Here is a 23,080-nt window from a genome sequence, read left to right on the forward strand (position 1 = left end):
TATCTTCCTAATCAAAGGCAGAATATACCAATTCTCAGCTTCTCATCAGTCTTCCAGTAAAATAATGCCAAATGAAGAATGCTGTACAAACAAGACTCCCCAAGGAAAAGAGCCACTAAAGAACAAGGTTTTTTTTTAATGTCTGTGACAAAATATATATATATATATTTGTTGTTTTCTTGGAAGAAGCAGAATACCTGTTTACTAATCCACTGTTAGTTGCCAGCAACACACATTGCTATATTTTTTATTGCACACAAGGTTCTGTGGACCAGGAAGGAAAGGAGCTTGTGTCCTGGTGAAGCATGTCAGCTGCGGACTTCTAAGTAAAGAGCCTTTTATAGCTGCCACAGCTGAGTGAAAGCATCAGTTGCCTGTAACTCATGTTTTTCAAATTATACAGGCTTCGACCCTGTAGATTAATAATGTCTGTATTTACAGGAGAACTTCATGCTTTTGCATAGGGCCTATGTCAAGAGTCCATCTAACCTTCTCTCTGCTCTGTTGGAGGGTTGTTGCAATGCACGTGTTAACAAGCACATTCTTTATGTGAACTTTTTTCAGCCACCAAAGGTCGAGAGTCTAAATGGCTTGTTGTTGGGCTACCGGATCTACTATCGAGAGCTGGATTATGACACTGGGTCTGGAGCAGAATCCAAAACCATCAAGAACCCTTCAGCTTTACGAGCAGAGCTCACACGTAAGCCTGTGTTTGGGACCCTGTGGTGTCACAGAATGCTAATTCATCAGTGTATTGGCCAATAAGTGCCCTTATAGCCACGGAAAGGACCCAGATATTTATCTGAGACTGCTGTGTTTAAGTCAGCTTTTCCACAATCAGGGTGAAGATGCTGAAAAATGCTAATAACTTTGATCAGCATCACTCATAATGATGCTCTCTGATCTATGGCAGTGTGCTTAAAGTGACAGTGTGTCCTCCAAGTGTCCCCTGAGTTCCTGCTTTCTGCTCCCTCTGTCTCCTGGTTGCCCTGGTTTGTTCTGCCTCCAGACAAAAAAGAGAAGGCTGTGTTTGCATCAGCTGGCATGCGTTTTCTTTTCCACTCTTCTGTAATAGTTTTCCTAATGGATGTTTTGGTTTTATTTTTGCAATATCAGAAATCAGTTGAAGAGAAATTTTAAATAGAGCTTTAAAAAGTGTTTGTTGTTATTTTGGAAGAAAATAGCAAAAAATGAGCTTCAAAAAGAGGTTTGAGGTGCTTATTTGCCATGTCAGTCACTGGGGTTTTGGCCCACGTGGCAAGAAGGTGGAGTGGGAGACACCTAATAGAAAAATGAAAAGTTTTTTTGAGTCAAAGACTAGGAAGAAAATCAAAGGAAAGAATAGGATGCTGGGAGACAGATGTGAGACTCAGCAGGAGCCTGGCAGAGCCCAGCAGTGAGACGTGCTCACAGAGGGACCAGCTTTTGTCCTGCCTGACATCAGTGGAATATTCAGAATAATAGAGAATGGCAGAGTATGGCTGAGGAAGACAGTGTGAATATCTTTGAGTTATCTGGATTTCACATGCAAAAAAAACTAGATTCTACAAAAAAAAAAAAAAGTGATTCTGAGTGGAAAAATAAAAGTGGATGTTTAAAATATAATGTGAGCATCTTAACCTGCTCTCATTTACATCATCAGGCCCAAATGAGAGTTCTGGGAATGTACAGACTTCCAGCGAGGCCTAAGTAGGAATGGGGAGGTCCTATAGATGTTGGTGTGTGTATGTAGTGACTCGGGATACTCTCTAGCTCTACAGGAGAGGATGCTGGAATTCCTACCAGTCCCCTCTCCTCCTTTTTCTTGGCTGGCCCTGCAGCCTGGTAGTGATATAGTAGAAAATACCTTTCTGCACTTCTCTGGGGAGCCAGAGAGAAAGAGGTGTAGACAGAACTATTTTAAGAAAAATTTCCCTCTTCTCTCCTGGTAATATGACAATTCTCACCTCAGTACACCTCTCTTCCACAATGACCTGCTGTTTTGCACAGCTTAGCATATTATTACCATTCATTCACAGCAGGCATATTGAATGCTAAAAGGGAAACCGTGGGAAATTTAACATACGTTTAAAGAAGCAGATCCCGTCCTATTTTACATGTTCACTCTTTGTGGCCTGTGTTGAAGATCTTTACACATTTGAAATTCATGTTGAGAAGAACGTAGCACAGTGTCAAGAGTTTCCCCCTAGAAAATTCCTTTTCACTTATTTGTTCTATTTAATCTAGGAATCAGAACACTTCCCTGTGTTGTGTATTTGTGAGATTTTCTGTTTGAGGAGGAAATGAAACAACCCTGTGTGAGTGAGATGCTTTTGATGTGTTACGAGAGAGTGATGTGATTTTATTGCCCTTCAAGGTATAGTCCTAAAGCTCCGACTGTGTATGTGTGTGCTGCATCATTTGCCTCTGTCTCTGCTGTACATCATTTGCAATAACGATTTCCTTGCACCGTAACAAGCTTTCTGCTTTGCTTACCCTGAATAGCCCAAAGCAGCTTCAAGACAGTGAACAGCAGCTCTGCATTAACGACGTATGAATTGACACGTAAGTGCACAGTGCCTTTAGATAAGAGTCTTTGTAATGGTTTGAATTACACGATAGGCAAACTCATATGGTTCTTCTCAGTGGATCTAGCAGAAATCAGCTCAGATTAATGATTCTGCTTCCTTGAGTTCCACTCTTTTCTTTAAACCTTTGCTTTTCCTACGTCAAAAAGACATTGATGATGTAAGTAGGTAACTTGTAGAAATATGGCTGCTGGGAAGGTGAAGCCTTATTGACTCTACCGTACCAGTATTACTGACGCTAAATGACTTCTGATTTGCTTCCTTCATATTTCACAGTCTGACTGAGTTTAGTTGGGTCACATCATTAGTCCTATGATGCGAACATTAGGATGCCCCGGCGTTCCGTGAGTATGAGGCCAGTTTAGAGAGGGCCCAATGAATTTATATGCATCTCCAGAAGTGTTTTCAATTGGAAATGAATAAAATAGCATTCGACAGAGTTAAAAGGCAAGTTGCTTTGTGGTGATGATGGTTCACTAGATAGGTTTTGCCCAAGGCTTTTGAGTTACAGATTGTGATGGGCTAAAAAAATGAAGCCCTGTCCCAACTGAAATTGCATGCATGAACTCTCAGATGTTCCATTTTCTTCCACATTGAGTTGGCACTGAAATCTCCCTTGTGGCTTTTGACGGCAGCAAATTAAAGTTTCTCTGTACAAGTTGTCCAGTGCTGTAATCCCAATCAAGAAGTCTGTATCATGCATTATATAATTGTTTTATTTATGGGCTGGCAAAGAATTAGTGATGGATCAGATATCATCTGCTGTGTACCTGAGCCCAGGGAATGCTGCTGGATTCTGTCAGCTGTATGAGCAGAACGATTGTAAACCCTTCCACAAAACTGAATCCAGAAGGACCAGTATGGCCAGGTTTACTGAACCTTACCAAACCAATGACATGCTGTCAGCCACAGAATTAAGGGCACAATGTGATTCATAGATAGATGAGAAAATTATTGGCAAAGGGAGAAATTTAGACCCCTGCCCATGCATGCCTAAATAAATTCAATGCTGATTTACATAAAGCAATTTCTATTATTGATCTCTCTCGTACTATAATTTCACTGTTAAATATTTTAGATGATAAATATTTCTGTTAGAATTGATTCTTTCATCCTGCAAATGCAAATCCTGAAGCTGCTCAGCTGTGGCCTCCCCTAATGACGTTGATATGATTCTACTCCACCCCTCCTTGCATCTATTAATTACCCGAATACCATAGGGTTTTCTTGCTTTTTTTCATGCTGCTTTCACTTTCTCATCTCATCTGTCTGTGCGGTTTTCTATATGCCAGCAAAGAAATTGGATGCCTGGTGGCCAAAAGGAGTCCAGATTTCAAATTCTCCTTTCTCCTTGTGAGTGATGTTTAAACTGTGGTCACTTTGAGGGAGCAAGATATGCGTGCAGTGCTTCAGAGGGGACTGCGACTCCCTCCTGCACATCCTCTGCACCAGCTTCAGCAGAGAGGCTCTCGAGCACTGCAGTTGCTAGATGGCTCTCAGGTTGAAAGTCTCTAGGCAAAGGAAAGGCCTGAAGCTACGCTGCTTCCTACCAGTAGAGAACAAAATGAATCCACGTGTTGAACATTAAGAGGGAAGTTCTTCCTTTTTCTGCCATCAAGAATGACCCAGAAATGTTCCTGTTGCTAGTTACCCATCAGGAATTGTCCCCCTTAGAGGAACAACACAGCGAGGAACTGGTAGAAAATCTGGGCATTTCATTGCAAAGATTTCTTGTAATTGTGCAAACCCTGCTGTGATGTGTGAATTAGGGAAGGGTGAAAGTACTTAGCCATTGCACTGGTGCACTGTTGTAATACTGTACTGAATGACAGAGAAGTTTGGTGATAAAGAGGGAATGAAGTCTAAAAAGTGTCTGCATTAAAATGTTTTAAATTTAATTATTTGCATTTTCAGAGCTGAAGAAATACAAAAGATACGAAGTTTTAATGACGGCATATAATGTAATTGGTGAGAGCCCTACCAGCACACCAGTGGAAGTGTTTGTGGGCGAAGCAGGTAGGTAGAAGGAAAATGGATTGATTTTTCTAAAAGTACCACCATGTTTTAATATTCTTCAGGTATTGGAAAAGGTCTGGTTTGAAAAATCTCCCAAGAGTCACGATCCTTAACTGCTTTTTGTAGTGTCTTCTTGTGGAAGAGGTTAGTTGGTACTGGGAGTCTCTTGCTGCTTGAAAGCCAGCCCGTCTACAAGCTGGGAATATGTGAAGGGAGTGCATTTAAAAGAAAGAAGAGAAAATATTTTTGCAGTTTCAGGAAGATGACTGCTCATACCAAATTAGCTTGAGGGGAAAATTGACTCGAGTTAAAGTAAAGTAAAAAGTGGAGCATAGGAAAGCCACAAGGGAAAAGAAACAAAGCTAAAAAACAAGGGAGACTTGGAAGGCTGGTTCTTTTATTTTATAGTTCTTTGAGCAGAGACAGTGTCTATGCATCACATCTTGCTATATTTTTATGCTATGGAAGTCAAGATGACATTGTGTTCAGTTTAATGTTAGTTTTGAACCCACAAATCATTTGGCAGTACTCTCAAGAAAATGCAGACTCTTATATGCTACACCCAGCCTCTCCTCCAAAGTTGCTAGGCTGCTGGAGCACTGTTCTTGCTATTATTTACTGTAGACCTAGTGCATGAATCCAGGTTGTATTTATGAAGTTTGCTGATCAGTTTAAAGTCCCTGTATCAGAAAGCTGGAGGCAGAAGTCAGGAGAAGGCGGTTAGCAAGGTGCCTCTCTGGATGCTTTGTGAGACAGGTGATTTTGCAGAGCCTGCATAGCCTGGAGCCAGCTCTGTGCTCAGTAGCTTGTTGAGAAGCACAGGATCAGAATAGCTGATGTCTTCCTGGCAGCCACGACACCTTCTGCCGTATTTATGGTGGTCCCAACTGTTGACAGGCTGGTGCTGAAATATTTGTTAGTTGTAGTACCAATGTGTATAGCAAGTTCTTCTAGAGCTTAAAATAAGACTGGCCACAGAAACCTCCTGCTGATCACTCCACTGACCTGAACAAATCTGCTTGCCCTTTTGTTCTTCTATCTTGAGGCTCAAATTTGAAGTTTGTTTTCAAACTCAGTCCTAATTCATTTTATTAGTATTCATTGTATAACCTGTTGCTCTAAACTAGGAAGAGCACATCTTTTTAAACTCTGTTTCAGCTTTTCATGGTGTAGCATTTGCTATTTTTTTCTGAAAAAGTCATAAATTAAACAGAGCAGCACAATTCTTGAGGAACAGTTGGCAATATTTACATTTTTTTCTCGTTTGCTACTGCTCCAACTTCTTCCTGTAACAACTGCAAAGAAAACCCAAGCGGACCCAACTGTATCTGCTTTCAAAATGCGTTTTTGTTTCAGAACTGAATATCTCCCTGCTGCAAATGGAGCCAGCCAAGACATTTATATACATACACAGAGCAAATAAATTCAACTGGGGAAACAAGAAAATGTTGTTAGTTCATGTCTTTAAACCCCACAGCCCAAATCTTCCCTATCATAATTCAGACAAGGAGCAGGGGAATGGAAGGGAGTAGACTTGGGAGAAAACTCGGGATATCTGGGAGGGATTCTTTCCTCAGTGGTCAGGGCTGGCATTTCTCAAGTTGTGGCGTGATTTAGAGCGTTCTTTTAGAAATCATAGATTTAACCTTGGCTATGGCAATCCAGATTCATGCTGCAGAGAAGATGAATGTAGGATCTTCCTGCAGATTTTCACACTTGTGTGAGGTTATTTTGCTTTGTTATACAACTGCTGTTTCCACCTCCGGAACTGGCTGTGTTTTAGACCATGAGGAAAGCAATCGGAGCTGTATTCTAATTTAAGGTTTTTGATTAATTTGTGGCACCTTTGAGTTCAAACATGCTGTGGAAATACAAATTATTTTGTTACTGTTTCCTTGATGTTCTTACCCATGGCAAAGGCAGTTAAGCAGCAAGCTTGAAAAAAATGGGTCTGTTTAGCTTTGTCAATGGGACACTCCTGTAAAAAGTAGAGAAAACCTTCTGAATAAGCAGGAATGTGGACAACATGACTCTGCTAGGAAAAAGTATCGCTGAACACAAGATGACTGAAGGGGACAGGTTCTGGGTCTGAAGGCGCCCAGATAAGTCACTTCAGAGTAGTGTTAAAAGGTGTTTCGTTCTGCTGGAGAGGTTGTAATTCTGGTAGGTCTGAAGAGCTTCCTCAGCCGTAAAAGAGAATATTCTGTGTGTGCCCTTGGGCAATGCGCTCTTTGCAGGCGGGACCCAGAGGGTCCAGGTGGGTGCTGGCTCCTGCAGTGCAGGGGACAGTAAAACAGTCACAGCTGGGTGCTCTGCACAGGAGGACACAGCAACACCCAGCTTCTGCGTGTGGTGTAGCAAGATCAACTGTGCAAAGGGAGGAATATCTGCAAAGCTTCCTTTCTCTCTTGTCAGACTTGAAGCTTTTCCTATCATTGTAACTGGATTTAAAAAATAAAATAAAGTAAAAGCTTAAGTGGGCAGTGGAGCTCCTGGACAGATCTTAAAGAATACAGCATTAAAAACGATCTTTGGGCTGTTTTGCAAATTGAACAAAAGGACCCAGAGCAGGTTGTTTCTCTGAGATCCTGAGAAACACCTTGGCTGTCTCCATGCCATGTCCTCCTGGGTGGTGCTTGATGCTCTGCAATCCTTTGGCCAAGGGACAGGGAGAGATTTTGAGACCCCAAGGGACCTCGCAGACAACTTACCAGGCACCAACAACATCTGCTTCCCCATCTCCTTGGGGAGGGAAGGGGCTGGGTGCAAGTTGGGGGGTTTCTCTTTGCTGCGGGTGGTGTTAAGCAAGATCCAAGTGCCCCATGAAGGCTCTGCTTGGCGTTCTGCCTGGGTGCTTGCAACCCCACTGATACGGATAACAATTATTCCCCATTCCGGGACTTTTTTGGAGTTCTGAGCCAGGGTTATCTCCCCACCTGCTCCTCGGCAGAGCAGAAGATCCCTGCGACGTCACCCGTTTCGATCCAGCTATGGCTCTGCCCTGCTCGTTAGCGAGCCCTGCACATCCCCTGACAAACGAGAGAAAAATTGAGAGCTGCCACTTGCAGAAATTAAGCAGGGAGTCGCGGCCCCTTTGGCAAGCCCTCCACTCGCCTTGTTAATTCATTTAACAGTTGAGCTGTCAGGGAATGCGGCTTTGATTGGAAAGGCAGGGAGCGTGCAGTGAGGCCGGGATACTGATACTCATCCGGCTCCGAAATCCAGCTGCTGCCAGAGGTGCCGTTCGGCTTGGCTGGAATCAGGACTCCGTTAGAGGCTCTACTATGTCGAGCACATTATTTTACGTGGTCGCTGTCATTACGTGATCATGTGGTTGGCTCCGGCGTTCGGGAGACTCCACTACCTGCATTTTAATTAAACAGAAATCACAGGTTTGGGGCAGACATGCTTCACCTAATTTCGGAAGGTGAATAAAATGGAAGGCGGTAATACAAATCCTGTGCTAACGAGCCTGCAGCCTCCAGTGCTTCTCCCGTCTACTGCAAAGCTGTTTTGGATGAAAAATAATGGAATTGGTAATTTCTTGCAGCTGCTGCTGGAGGAGAGCGTGTGTATGGGGAGAGGAGGTAGCAGAGTGGGGGAAGTTCTCCCAGAGACACTTGCCTTAGCAGGTGATAAATCCATTTGCATGAAGAGGGGAGTGATGGGCAGCATGATAACTGATAGTGACATTGGTGACCTTCAGAATTCACAAGAACCGGTGAGGCTGAAGGTGTTTTTTATTATTATTTTGTTCTTTTTAATAATAATCTCTCAGGGCAGCTACTCTAAAGGGAAGGGAAGCAGTAAAGAGCAAGGATACCGAGATCCATTCCTTAGAAGTCCTGCACTGAAATGCCATGCTGGATGCTAATATCAGCTTTTGGAAAAGCAGAATTCCTGCTGGCCTCTCTCTCATCAAAGCAAAACCGTAGGTGAGACGGCAGCAGGAGTGGGACAGAGGGACGATCTTTCCTCTCTTCTCCTTTCCTCTTGAAAAAACTTGAATTTATTCCCTAGTGCAAAGCTTACAGAAGCCAAAGCAAACAGGGATCTGTTTTCACTCTTTTCTGCAATTATTTTCATCTGCCCTCCTGCCTGCTGTACCGTAGGTGTCCCTGGACTTCCCAAGCCCTTCTCTTTTGCCAGCAGCAGCCCATTCGCCTGCATCTGCAGGTTGGGTGGGAGGCTCTGCTCTGCCAGGCACATCAGGAGTGCTCGGAGCTGCCTGGGCGTCTCCAGCATTTTGCAGGCAGAGTAGAACCCGCCTGGAAAGCTCCAAGATCAAAAATAGCAATGCAGAAGTGGGAAGGAGATAACAAAGCATGAGGCTGGAAACCTGCCTGAGGAAGAAGAAGTCCTGCTGAGGAATAAGGAGCAGGTAGCAGCCTTGCATGGAGGCAAAGACTTGACTCCTGTGGCTTCCCTTTATGAGCTGCTTCTAGCAAAGCTCTCTTGTCTCCTCTTAGCTGGCTATTTGGGCTCAGGTAATGCCTCTTGATGTCTCCTGCTGATGCCAGAGAAGGTTGGCAGTGGAGAAGGAGGCTGCTTTGTCCTTCACTGTTTTCATCTCTTTCTGCAGGCCTCATGTTTTCATGTATTCCTCCGTGGTATCATCTGCCCTTGCTAGGTTGCTTTCTGGAGAAAGAGACCCTTGGCACCACCTCGGACACCCCTTTCTTTCATAACATAGAAGCTTCCTCAGCTTCTCCACCCACAGAGTAGCTAAGAAGATGCCATGCAGAGAAGTCCCCCATGCCTTCTTGTTAACAGCCTACAAGAGGAATGACAACATTTCAACACATTAGAGCTGGCAGCTTCAGCCAGTCTCCTGTGCCCCCCGTGGCTGTTTTCCCCTATCTGCTGGGGACACATGTGCGGTGCCTCTCCGCGCCCGGCTGCGTGTGCAGATAGGGAGCGCGGTGCTGCTGGCGCTGCTAGCGGAGCTGCTTGGGCCTCTCCATCCCCGGTTCCGCTGGCCAAGGGAAGGGGAGATTATCTTGGCCACGCTGCACGGCAGCACTCTGAAACCTGTCAGGCCACTCACAGTATCTTCGCTCGATAAACAAGAGTGCGCGGGCTGGGAGCTGGTGGAAAGTAGCGTAGTAAAGATACTAAATGATTGGTTGAGTTTGTTTGGGCTTGAAACAAACGGCCTCACCTTCCTTGGTGCTCTGGAAGCACCAAGGCTTTGAAATCTGAAGAGGGTTTTGCGTAGTAATTAATTGACATCTGGGCATCAGGAAAAAAAAAAAAAAGCTGCTTGGTGGGGATAGCAGACCATGTTTGAAACGGTGATCTCCCTTTTTTCCTTGCCTTTATGGCTGAAGTTGTTCCAGCATCAGCTTCAGCTGGGAGTTGCCTTTACCTTGATGGGGACTTCCTGGCCGTGGTGGCTGCTTTTCACCCTGTTTCCAGCACCTTTCTTCCAAAGCAAGGAGAGGCTCTCAGCTGCGCTCAGAGTTGGAGGTCCAGGCCACGTTCTCCAACGCTGCAAAGAGCTCTGCACACTCCCAAAGAGCAGAGTAAGATGGGAGCAGAGCAAGGAAGGAAAAAGGTCGGAAAAATGGGGGGTGAAAAAAGAGACATTTCCTGCTTGGGCTGGGAAAGAAACTGATTTCCAGTTTCTCTTGCATTACTGGTAATCATTATGATCATAACCAACAGCCTTACGTTTCTGAAAGCAGCATCAGCTACTGGCTAGATCGTGTCAGGACTTCTTGGTGGGCTTTAAGCTCATCCAGAGTTGCTCTATTCTTGGTTTTCACTTGGGGCTTGTCTACAGCAAGCCCAAATTGGATTTGTTGTTCCCATCAGTGCAGCTCCACTGGTGGTAATGGCAGTATAGATAGCAGTCAGCTGCCTTATCTAATCCAGCAGGGCTCTGACAGGACAGTAAAAAATAACAACAAAAGTGTGCCTACATTAGAGCATTAGTCACTGCTTGTTGCTAGTGGAGCTGTGCTGCTGGGGAATTACGAATATGAGTTCTCGGCATCAACCTTAGTTTATTATTCACAAACTGGCTCCTTTTTCTAGGAGTAGCTTTGGACTCTGAATCAGTTTATAGATGAGCACGAAGGCTTTCATAATTAAACCTCCCGATTTGGTAAATTAGCTCCAAAGCTGATGTTATAATAGTAAGGCAGGATGTAACCATGCCAGTGTGAGCCTGTGGAAGAAGTGTCCTTAATGTCAACATGTCAAAAAGACATCCCTGCAGCTCTCTGGAGACTGAAATCTAATGTCAAGACAGAAGGAGGCAAAGTCTAAGTGCGAGTCGTATTGCTGTCAAAGCAAGTTATTCTACCATAGAGGAAGAGGAATTTTAAGAGAATGCACTGGAATGTAGTGTCCCGATTGAGACATAGATTTGACATCTTGAATTTTCCATTGACAGTCCGGAAGCTCCCTAAAATGTCTTGCAATGTTTTCATGCTGCAAGTAAAAGCTGAATGTGTGCCTCATTAACGGCTCATTAAGTTGTTAATATTGGGCCATAAGCAGTCCTTGGTAGAACGCAATGCTTTATGCAGTGCACCAGCTCCTGTTTAGCTCTGGTTTAATTGCCTCTTTTTATCACGTCTCAGCATAAGAAAGATGTTTTTGTCCATGCAAAAATCTAATCGGTTTGTGATCAGCTGGGCTCGCTTATCTCCTCGACTCTTCCCGTTAGCGCGGGTGCCATCCAAGTGTGATTGCTGTGCAAGACTTGCCCAGGTGATGAACTTCCTTCTTGCAAAAGCAATTCCACGTTGGTTTTCAGCACCACCTCGAGCCCTGGGTGGAAATACTGTCTGTCCTTGGATTTATCAGCCGAGCTCCTGTCTTGGATGCAGCAGCGGTGGGAGCACGGGGACAAATTGGCTATTGGCAGCTCTGCAGCGAGGCTGGACGGCCTGGGAAGAGCTCGGTGCAGGGACACCCGTGCATGGGATGCAGAGGGACACGGGGCAATGGTGTGTGCAGAGCCTTCCCCAACCAACGGCAGAGCAACTCCATTAAACCCCCAGGAATTCACCTTCCTTTATAAAATACGTGAGTGATCACTATTAAAGTAAAATGGGCCATAAATTACTCTGGTAAAGAAGTGAGAAGGCCTCTGGCTGCTAACTCATATTTCAGCAGCCACAGACTGGAGCTTGAGTATTTTTGACTGAAGGGTTATATTGGCAGCTGGCTTTCTGATCCCGCTGCTTGTACTGTCCTGCTCTGCTTGTATTTGTTCCTCCTGGGTTACGAGAGCAAAAGCTTGTGAGGATTTTCATCTGGGCCTCAACTTCCCTGTACGGCTTTGAGAGAAAACTGAGAAACACAGTTGTTTTTCTTTCCTGTACCTGCCTGCTGTGTCCAACATCAGCCAGGAAGTGGAAAGCATTACCGTTTTTTATGAAAGTATAAATTACCAATATTCTAAAATTCTTCTGCAGCAGCCCAGACATGCAGGATGGCATCAGGGTACAGGACCACGGTGAGGAACAGAACTCATGAAACCTGTGATTAAAATATAAACAAGGATTTCTCATTCAGAATCTAGAAGATGTACGTTTTTGCAGGACCACAAGATCAGTCCTCTGTAGGCTCTCAGGCTTCCTTGGCTGTGGCAATTTGTAAATCCTAAATTAATCCCTCGTGGGGATAGACTGCCTGACTCGCTTCAAAAGCCACAGGGAAAGGTTATCACAGTGGCAGACCTCACCTGCTCAATGTGACTTTTTTTTTCATATGGGTTTTAACTTCTGGTATATGGCAAATCCAGAGGAGGTTCACCCTCATTATCCGATCCGTGTCTCCTGGGTTTAGTGGAGTGTAAGGAACTGTCGGTGCTCGTACAGGCTACAGTAGCTGCTGCTGTTATTGTTAGTGAGCATTAAGTGGGTGCTTTTGGCTGCTGACACTGTGATATTATGATAGTGGAGGGGGGGACTAGCAAGTTATAATGAGAGGAACAAGGCTATAAATTGAGGAGGAGGAGCCGTGGGAGCCACGGTGCCTGGGGAGATGGGCCCAAGTAGGAAATCCCGGCCCAGCCCAGCGGCTGGGCTGTTTGCAGGGAACGCGAGCGGCGCCTTCCCCCGCGGCGCTGCTCCCGCTCCTCCCGGCGCAAGCAGGAACGGAGGAGCGGGCGCTCCGTGGTTCCTTGCCATCCTCCTGCACCCCCAAAGAGCCTCGCTACCTCCTAGAGGGGAGATCCTGTCCTGCCCAGAGCCTACAGGGCTCTCAGTTGCCCAACTTTGACATGGGTTCAGCTCCGCTGCCGATGGACTGCTGCCCAAGTGGGAGTACGTCCTTGTCCCCACATAAGAAACAGAGAAATCAAAAAGCTCCTGTTCTCATTTTCCCCTCCTACTTTGACCACCTGTGCCTCCTTTCCGATGATCAGGCTGTTTTTTACGGGCATCTCTTTTGAGCAGGACGTTGCCAAGCACTTGATGGACAGTCTCCCTGTCCAAAAGTAGTAGTCTGGTTAAGGTCTTCGCTGGCTAAGCAGGGCCACAGGCTCCTGCAGGGACAAAGCGCCCGGGTTGTGCTTGCAGGCAGCGACTGTTTTGCTCTAGCCCAGCCTGGCTGGTAGGCACTGCAGTGCAAACCTGATGCCACTTCGGTGTCTGGATTATACCAACCCCCTGAAACTCCTGGATTATGCATGGAGATACCCAAAACTCGCATTCAAAGATTGGTAATTGCAGCAGGAGTGTTTTCACCAAGGCTGGGAGTGAAGGTGAAGGAGTGAATGCAAGTTGCTTCTGCTCGACTCACTGTTTTATAAAGCTGCTTCATAAGTCACATCTGCAGAGGGTTCCTCGCAACACGATTGCCTCTTCGGTTGGGAAAAATGGCTCTGGCAAATAACCTCCTGGAGTCTGGGCCATGGAAAGGATGCTCCATTTCGAGTCCTTGTTTCATTTCAATGTTTTTCTGCTGCATGGTGAATCCGAATCTGTCAACTTTTTCCTGCTCGTGCCTCCTTTTTTTCCACCAAGATGTGATCTGTTTTTCCATTTTGACCCGGGCTGCGCTGTGCTCCCTCTTCCTCGGTGTTTGGGAGGGTAAGAGGTGCTGCTCAAGGTGTCCTTGTGTCATTGTCTGTGCTTGCTTTTAGACTAGAGAATGCTTCAAGCTCTCTTACCCTGATCTGTGCCTTGGTATAAGTCAATGCATAGATTTTTCCTCTGAAGAATGATGTTTTCCCCCTAAAACTCATATTTTGCAGCTGTTTTAGCTCCCCTTGTAGGAGGCATCTATCAAAAAGAGCATTACTTAGGAAAAAAAAAATGTATCCTACCTTAAAACAGCTAAAATGTTTGTGGGAAGCATCTTTTCTGTTCTAAATATAGTTTGCACTGCTTTGTCACAGCAGAAGGCTGCTTCACAGTAGCTGTTTTTGGAGCACAATCACTAATTGTTATTGAATTAATCAGCGTAGTTCACACAGCATTCCTGATGGCATCCAGAGGTATTGCTGCACCGAGTCGGAGCCCGTTCCTCCCACCTCCCTTTCACAGACCCTGTAAGGACATGGCCAATAAAGATGGAACATTTTCCTCTCCTGCAGCTTTTCCTCCATGGAGTGACTGTAAATGACTGCAGAGAAACCTCTTTGTTCATCCATGGAAAATACCATCCTTGCATTTCTTCTTTGAGCCAATATTAAAAAAAAAAAACTCTTTGTTTTTGTTTGGCCCACCCTGCTAATCAGTGTTTTTGTGGTTGTTTTTTTATGATCCACTTAACTGTTGTTTATTTGTGCCATAACTTGTGGGCAGCTGCTGCAGAGCATGAGGGAACAGTCAGTTCTCCATGTCCACTGGAGGGACAGAGCTTAAAATGCAGAAAAGAAAAAGCATTAGGAAAAAAACATGACCTTAGATGAAATTTTACGAGCGCAGATAGGGTTCCGCTGGCAGAGTTTGCTTAGGGACAATGAAGAGGATCTGGAAAGAGGTCCAAGATCAAGAGCACACTAAGATCTTCCCAGCAGAGCAGGGCCTGGGGTGATGCAGGAGTCTGGCTTGCATGCTCCCTCCCCAAATCTTTTCCAATTCTGTTTTTCCATGACCATGTGTGCCAGGATGTAAACTTTGGGAGAGCTGTGCATGCAGGTTTGAACTGTGAGCACAAGCGAAGCTGGATATTGCTGTGTCTTCCCTCTTGTCCTCAGTGACTAGGTACATGCGCTGGAACATGCAGCGCCCACCTCTCCGTTATAGTGCATAGCCTACAGATCAGAGGCTCTTTTAGGCCTGGAGCTGTCTCTTTGTTCTGTGTTTATGCAGTACATTGTGCAATGAGATTCTGGCCTCTAGGTGCTCACACCAAAATGCAAATATATTGATTACTAGGGAATAAAAGCAGGCATGTTCACAAAACGGTGCTTTGATGAACTGGGGGCGAAAATGCTTGCTAGATAGAAAAGGATCAGATGTCTTTACAAAACAGAAATCTGCTTGGATAGTTGGAAACCATGGGATCAAGCTGATGCACAGCAAATCTTCAGTCTCGTCCATGGCAGCCACCTCTTCGTTTTTGTCTGCATGTTTGTTTAAATGGCTTGAGCATCTTGCCCCTCGCTTCTCTCTACATTTCCTAGCATAATTTTGGGGGGGGGGGGGGAACAAAAACCAAAACATAGGAGACTGCTGCCCGGAAATTTGAGCACACATAACACCAGCAAGGAATATTTCATAAAAACATTAAGTTTAGACGAGGAATCACAAGGATTTGCAGCCTACCTGTGCTACACAGCATCGTAGCAACTGTCACTAAGAAAAGGGATGGAGGCCCGACCATAGCTCTGCCGTGATGAAAAGTTGTCAGCGCCACAGAGCCCAGGGAGCAAATATCCCAGGAAAAACTAGGGAGAGGTCTCCGTGATCCGAGGAGCCCTGGTGCCGGCTGCCCTCCGGGGATTTTAGGCACTTTTTCTTCTAAAGGTTATGGGCATTTGCAAGCTCCATTTGGCTGCAGCATGAGCAGAGGCTGTTCAGCGCGGCTGAAAACCAGGGCAGCGATATGTTTAAATGCGGATTTGGGTGTGATTTGGTGTGATTTTATTCAGGAGTACATGTTGACTCTCCCTCTTGTTGTGCTTGCAGGTAGATTTGTTGTCTTTGTGCAATCCTGCCAACATCATCCCAATCCAATGTTGTTGTTTTTTCCTAATTATGGTACTGTACAGTCTGCTCAGGCTTTTCTCCATGTTTTTTGGCAGAGAGAGAATTTCAAGGAGACAGCCTTAAAGGAGAATTGAAATGTGATAAGAAATGTTTGCAAATATTGGTATGAGATGTCAATGCGGGACGCATGGACAGACTTAGGCATGATGAATGCATACACTTTTTCGGGGAAAATGAAATGCCTTTTACCTGCCAAGAGTTGAGTTTGAACCCCCGGGGTCTGTGTCACTCCTGCTGTAGTTGATAATGTCACTAACACCTAAAGCAGTGTGGGGTATGCAGCTTTAACCCTGCTTTTTATGTATTAGCGATATCAACAGCCATGAAAAAATTCAGAGCTCAGAAGGCTCGAACAGCATTTCTAGGGGGCAAAAAGCTTTTAAATTCACCTTTAAAGTCTATTTGCTTTTATTGGTACAGGCTGCCCGTGCATTCGGTGAATGGCTATGGGTTTCAAACAGGTAGAGTCTGTAGGGATGTATTTCTGTCTTTTGAAGTATTTCATTTCACCCTTACTGTAACGTACTGCCTGCACAGAGCAGCATCAAGCGCAAGCAGCACTTTTCTGCTGTCCCTTGCTGTCAACACGAAATCCCTGCTTATCAGGGGAGGGACACACCAGCCTTTGAAAGCTGAGGAGAGGGACAGACTCGCAGGGCACGAAACCAAACGCAATTTGCATGTCACCGAAGCTCTGGGGTAGCGAGGAGAAATGGCTTATTTTTTTTCACTCTGTCTTTTTTTGTTTGTTTGCTTCCTCCTGTCAAATTTGCCAGCACGGTGACAGTAAAAGTGCAGCTCCAGCAGCAAAGGTGTCTGTGGAGAGTGATGGCCGGCAGTTTGTAACCTTCGTGGGCTGCAGGAGGGGATGCAGAGAGGGTGGCGAGTGCAGCTGCACCAGCTCTTGCCCATGGTTGCAGCTCTGAAGTGTTTTTCTAGGCTGACAGATGGAGTTCGAAGCAGAACGCTGTCGTGGATGGTGCTTCAGACCTGGGGATTGAGAGTTCTCCAAAGCTGGCAGCTCAGGGCAGAGCGTGGTGTCGCTACCTGGGAAGAAAACACATTGCTAAAGTGACCCGTTTTGCTCCGTGGTCGGACGTATTCCCCTTTCCCCGAGCACGTTGCTGTCTGCAAGTCGCCGAGCTGCGTTTTTGGGTTCAGGCTGCATGAGCAGCTTGGCTGCACACTCCGATGTGCGCCGGGGAAGTCTGGGAAGCAGGAGGTTCTCAGCCCTCCACAGAGCAGCTCTGTATTGCCCCGGTCACAGACACGGAGACACGGACAGTGCTGCCGTCTCTGTCACCTCGGAGGAAGCCCAGGAGGAAACTCAAAATACCAAAATAACAAATAGTTTTAGCCAGCGCTAGGATAATGGCTATTTTCAATTTTGCCTTTCACATTTTAATTGTAGAACAATAATTTTGCAATAGAGTTGCCGATGGCAAACATGCAGAAGACATTAACTTTATTTATGTTTTGGATTATTAATGTGGCTGTTAAAATTCCTCCAGTTAGTTTTGATTGAATTGTTTTTTTGTGCGATTCTGTCGTTTAATGGAGCGGTAAATAAGAATTTCTGATAATGAGCCCAAGCATCTGTCACAACAACCTGGCGCTGGTTATTAACATTTCCATTAACGGCAGGGTGGGCAGTGATAATATGGAAACCACACAGTTAGAACAAAATAAATAGTTGGTGTCAGGCTGAGTGGGTGTTAATTACTATTTTATTTTATAACTCTGGGGGGAGGGAGTATTGGTGGAAAAGTGTGACTTATGAAGGTCATTCTTGCTAAAGAAAGAAGTCTCCAGAGGGACAGATAACCGGGGCTATCTTACTCGAGGAGTGGATGTTTTATCACTTCTATTTATGGCCTGTAAGTGGGCACAGGGAAAAGCAGCAGCTTTCTGGGGCGTTTTGGGCAAAAGCTGTGGCAGCAGGAACTGTGGGAAAGGAGAAACGTGTCTCTGCTTGGCCTTTCCTTCTCTGCTTCTGGACTTGGAGCAGGACTTTGTGCTTCAGCAGCCATTCCTCAGGCAGCACGTGCTGTTCTGGGAGGATCTGCCCGAGGCAGAGACAGCAGGGCTGAAAAGCAAGCGTCCTCGCTTGTCACTGGGGAGGAAAATGCACCTGCACCGAGTTGGATCGGGACAAAAGAGAAAGACAGAGTGACCCAGGTGCACTCCAAGGAAGGGAAAGATGAGTTTTCTAATACCGGGCAATGCAAAGGAGGAGAAATGCCATCGTGAGCCAAGCAGGTCCAGTGTGTATACCTGAAGCGTAATGAAATGAGAGCTAACAAATGTCAAACTAAAAGCCCTTTTGTTTTATGCAAAATATTAGCTGACTTGATTTGCATCTGACCTGTTCTGGAGGTGATTTTAAGAGGTATATTTGGCCATAATTGTTGGAGTGGTGCAAAGGGCCCATTGCCAAGCCTTGCAACCGAGTGGAAGGGCCAGGCAGACAGTGGCGAGGGGCAGCCAGTGTTGCCCTGGGTCACACAGGAGTTTCATGAGTTGAATGTTCAGGAAGACAACATCACTGCCGAACGTTACCACAAAATAATGACTTTCTTCTGTATAATAGAAATAATGTATAATGAGAAGTAATAATTTCCCCCTCTCTTGTCTTTCTCTTGCCCCCAGCCAAAGCTGCTGGGCTTATTGAGTGTCTGACTTAGGGTGAGACAGAGCCCAGCTCGTTGATCCTCCACCCGTGCGCGCTGTGGGTTTATGCCTGAGCCTTCCCAGTGATATAGGTAACGTCAGGGCATAGGTAACTTAACTCATTTGTGGCATAAAGAGAGTCTGGCCTGGGTCATTTCACAAGCAGAAAATTGTAACCTGGATATGAGCTAGTTCTGCTTGTTCATATTGATTTTTCTGTCTTTTTTGTTTTTCTCTCTAGCACCAGCGATGGCTCCACAGAACGTCCAAGTCAACTCCCTTTCTGCAAGTCAGCTGGAGCTCACCTGGGACCCCCCTCCTGCCGACAGCCAAAACGGGAACATACAGGGCTACAAGGCAATGCTTCTATTTCTACTAGTTCCATTTGTCTTTCTTGGCTTTTGCTATTACTTGTGCGATAGCTCCAACGACAACTACCCTCAATGTGTACCACAAATTAAAGCAGTAGGGAAATGGCACTTTGTCCCCAAACCAAAAGAAACAGTGAATGGTGTAGAGAAAAATAATAAGGAAAAAGAGAATGGTTTACTGTTTGCAGAGAAGGAGAGGACGGAGAAACAGGGCATATAGAGAGTGGTGGGAGCCCTGTTCGTGCAGATAATGTCTGCTCCAAAAAGCAGGTGACATAGAGGAGCTGGGGCAAGAAATGTATTGAAAATTACAAGAAAATCAGCTGAGCTTTCTAACTATTGAATGTTACAAGCTATCAGGAAAAGCAGAACTTTCTCCAGACTAGAAAGAAGAATTGTTTGCTTCCCTTAACTTTAATAAAATTAAATCATAGTATTAATTGCAGTTGGTTTCTGGGGGATGAGCATGTTGCAGAGGCATGTTGTTTAGTCTCTCCGGTATGAGAGTGGACCCTCAGAGAATGGAAATGGGCAAATCTACAAACACTGGAAGTTGGCTTGGGTTCAGCGCCTGGCTCTGCCTCTCTCCATGAATTTAGGTCCATAAGTGAAGAAAAGCCAAGCCAGTGTGAACAATCTGGCATCCTTTCTTGGCAGCGACAAGCAACCTTATATATCAATTCATGTACTTCTCCTTTCATATGTATATAGATGGCTCTAACAGCTTGGCTTGTAGAGCCAAGGTAGACTCTTGCCTTGGCTCATTCCCTCAACTTTCTGGCTTGCTTTGGCCTGCTGTAATGCTCTCAGTGCCAGGCTGCCCAATAAGTAGGGCTGGCACCGCGTTTTCTTTTGGAATCATCTTCTCTGAAGCCTAATTTTATGGCATCAGGGTTAAAATTATGTAAGGCACTGGGAGAAAAAAGAAGAAAAAAAAAAGGTACTTCAAGGAACTTTAGGAAGAATCTTTATCCTCTCTTTCAGGAGGCAGTAAGAGGCTTGGCTTGGCTATCCTGTGAACACAAATGGTGAAACTGTTTTGTCCATGCAGAAGTGAATTATGGATACAGCATGTCAGGGTGACAGTGCTGACAGATAGCTAACATTTTAGGGAGAATTTAAAAACTGACCTCTCATTACCAAACTCTGGAAGTTGCTATCTGCTCTGATTAGGCCATATCCTTCAATCTGTGCTCTGTTTTTGAATGATATGCTCAGCCACCCTGTCACTGTGCTCAGGGGAATTTGCCAAAGGAGGAATAAAGTTTGGGCACAAGGTGAAAAGTCTTAATGTTCCACCTAACAGAGGAATCCAAAACAAGATGCATCATCTTCCTGATCGTCTTCTGCAGCCCTCACTACTCAGGTTGTAAGGTAATATGCGATATACTTAAGCATCTCTCTGTTCTTACAGATTTATTACTGGGAGAGCGACATCCAAAACGACACGGAGAAAGTGAAGGTCCTTTTCCTCCCAGAGACAACAGTCCGGCTCAAAAACCTGACCAGCCACACGCGCTACCTGGTCTGCATTTCTGCTTTCAACGCAGCCGGGGACGGCCCGAGGAGCAGCCCCTCGCAGGGCAGGACATTTCAGGCTGGTAGGAGCACCTGCTTTGGGCAGGGATGGAGGAAAATGGGACAGGAGGAGACACAGGGTTTTGAAGATAGTTTTCAGATAGGACATTATGCTGTAGTGGTCTAGGTGGAAAAAAAAATCACATTTGGGGAAGGAATTTGAGGGTGAAAATCAACGGTACTATAAAAACTAGATCAGACTGGGCAAATTAAAGATCTTTTCACAAGCTCATCTAGGATGAAAATGTAGGTCTAGTCTGGTCTCTCCCGTCACATCTGAAAATCAGCAGGAACTGATCTCCAGTGCCTGGAAATACTCCAGACAGTCATATGAGAAGTATGAGACTTTTTATAACTCCCGAGTTCTTTAAGCCGTGGCAGCCACGCAGTCGGAATGAGCTGTCGCCGTGTTGGACGCTGATCCCGGGGGGAGCACACAAGGTGCAGTGAAGGGAAGTGCTGTCATTGCTGGGTTTGAAGAGAAAATGTGCACTTGGGCTGTGGGCTTGCTTAGTGCCCTTCTGGTTTTGAGCCCTGCCTTTTAGCTGGTTTTCTAAGGAATTTAATCTTGAGAAATGTCAGCATCTGCAGCCTATTTCCCCTAAAGATGACCATGGATTTCCAGCATATCAAACTCCTCCTAGGTTTTTTGAAATTCAGCAGCTAGGTAGAGAACAAAGGCCCAAATCAATGTCTCTGCGAGGGTTTTTTTCATTGTAGGTCATATCTCCTCGCTTGCTTTTGGGATTAGTTTTGCAGTTGAGTGGCTGCTTTTCCTAGGCTGTTTTTCTGATTGATTACAAGAAGTTTTGATACAACTGATAAATCCCTTTCTCAGCTTGTTTCCTTTAGTTTTATGCTGGGCAAAACACAATGTTTTATAATTTATATGTATATCAGATTGACTGTTTCCGCTGGCGTTGAAAATGTTTGTGATCCTTTCAGCACCCAGTGCTCCCAGCTTCTTGGCGTTCTCCGAAATCACTTGCACGACACTCAACGTGTCTTGGGGCGAGCCAACAGCAGCAAATGGAGTCCTGCAGGGCTATCGAGTAGTCTATGAGCCTTTGGCACCAGTCCAGGGTAAGAAAGGCTTAAGATCATACATATTCATGGGGAAATGATAGAAAACCACTGTCATGTCTTTTACCTCTACCCAATTTTTTACTTGCTCTCTGCCATTTCCCAAGAGGATCCAGGTGGCAGAGGGTAAGTAAAACAATTTCAATTTTACCACGACTGCTAAGTAAACTAGGATATTATGGAATATAGCTTTTGTCTGTCCTCTCTCATTTTCTTGCAAAAACTATATTCCTGTATGGTTTGAAAAAGTCATTATACTGCCACTGTTACCTGCTATCAGGGAAGAGCCAACTCAGCCTGTGAGTGCTTGATTGTCTCCCTGCGTTGGGCTTTAAAATTGCTGAGTGGGCTCCATCCCAGAATAGTCATCAGGCTTGTTTGTGTTGCTCATCACATCATGTGTCACTTCTGTTATCGCAGAGATTGCCCAGGCATCATATGTGCTAGGCATCACTGGTACCACTGCTGCTTTTGACAGGGAAGAATAACATTGCTAGAGCTTTAGTTGTGTCTCTTTATACCGAGTTTTCAAGCACTGCTTTTTACCCAGCACAAGATTTAAACTCTCTCAACAATATGATGGTCACAAATGCTTTATTAATTTGCCAAAACAGCAGCAGAAAAGGAATTCTCTGGAATTTCTCTAGAAACAAATGTAAATTCACTACAAAGGTGAATTAGGAAAGATTGCAAAGTTTCAGGATGGTCTTATTAATATTTTTATATTTCTGGTAGAAATAGTAGCTCATAGTTCAATAGGATGTCCAACTTTGGCAAGATGACAACAAGAAAAGTAATTTCAGCCATTGCCAATCAATTTTAAACTCTTTTCCAAAGAAATAAGGATATCAATCTCTAGTATTTGTTTCTTCTGTAAGGAATAAAGGTGTTCTATATAGTCTGAATATCCATGTCGTGTGCACTCAGAAAATTATACTCAGAGACAAAAATAGGAGAATAAAAGCACTTTCAACCTTGACTGCTGGCAGATCTGAGCTCAAAGAGCTAATGCAGGAAGCATCTGTGATTCTGCCTGGGAAACCTGGAGAGGTTATGTAGGATGTTCAGGCTCTTTGGACATTCCCTGTCTTATATTGTTACAAAATGTTAAGGAATCCATTTTGTCCCTAGAAGTAGGCAAGTGTTTCCATCATATGGAAGTGTTTCCATCATATTTCCTTTGTGACAATTTGACATCATCCTCATCAGTCATTCTTTTATCCTCTTCCTGACCTGTATCTTGTTTCTGTTTGCTTCTCCTTCCCCTATAGAAGATTTCTTATCTGAGGAGGTAGCTTATGGAGGGCTTTTCCTCAGATTCTAAAAATTTGCCTAAATTTATTCTCCCATTTCTACCTATTTGCTCTTGTGCCAACATGTTTTCCTCCTCGAAAATATTTATTCTCCCTCAGTAGTAAGCAATCCCTTTCTAGGAACCATCTTTTTTCTTGGATAGAAAAACCACGCTCATTGATTTAGAGGGCAGGGTAAACCCAAATCCCTTTGAAGACGGGTCCTGCAACCAGGCAGTGAGACCCGCGAAGCTTGGCTGGCACCTGAGCCCGAGATCCCTCCTTCCGTCCCCAGGTCTGGTGTTCCTCCAGTTCAGAGCTACCCA

General features: G+C 45.0%; 1 protein-coding gene across 1 annotated transcript in view; it reads left to right on the plus strand.

The window, feature by feature from the left end:
* SDK1 (sidekick cell adhesion molecule 1) overlaps positions 1 to 23,080 on the plus strand; it is a 350,062-nt gene that overhangs the window by 305,737 nt on the left and 21,245 nt on the right. Inside the window, exons 33-38 of the mRNA XM_088527753.1 lie at positions 565 to 700; positions 2,485 to 2,544; positions 4,482 to 4,583; positions 18,672 to 18,787; positions 20,216 to 20,402; positions 21,325 to 21,462. Of these exons, the coding sequence (XP_088383879.1) occupies positions 565 to 700; positions 2,485 to 2,544; positions 4,482 to 4,583; positions 18,672 to 18,787; positions 20,216 to 20,402; positions 21,325 to 21,462 (739 nt within the window). The remainder of the gene's footprint in view (positions 1 to 564; positions 701 to 2,484; positions 2,545 to 4,481; positions 4,584 to 18,671; positions 18,788 to 20,215; positions 20,403 to 21,324; positions 21,463 to 23,080) is intronic.

Source organism: Tinamus guttatus, unplaced genomic scaffold (assembly GCF_059628265.1).
Source record: "Tinamus guttatus ecotype Peru unplaced genomic scaffold, ASM5962826v1 Tinamus_guttatus_pri_ptg000291l, whole genome shotgun sequence".
NCBI lineage: Eukaryota > Metazoa > Chordata > Aves > Tinamiformes > Tinamidae > Tinamus > Tinamus guttatus.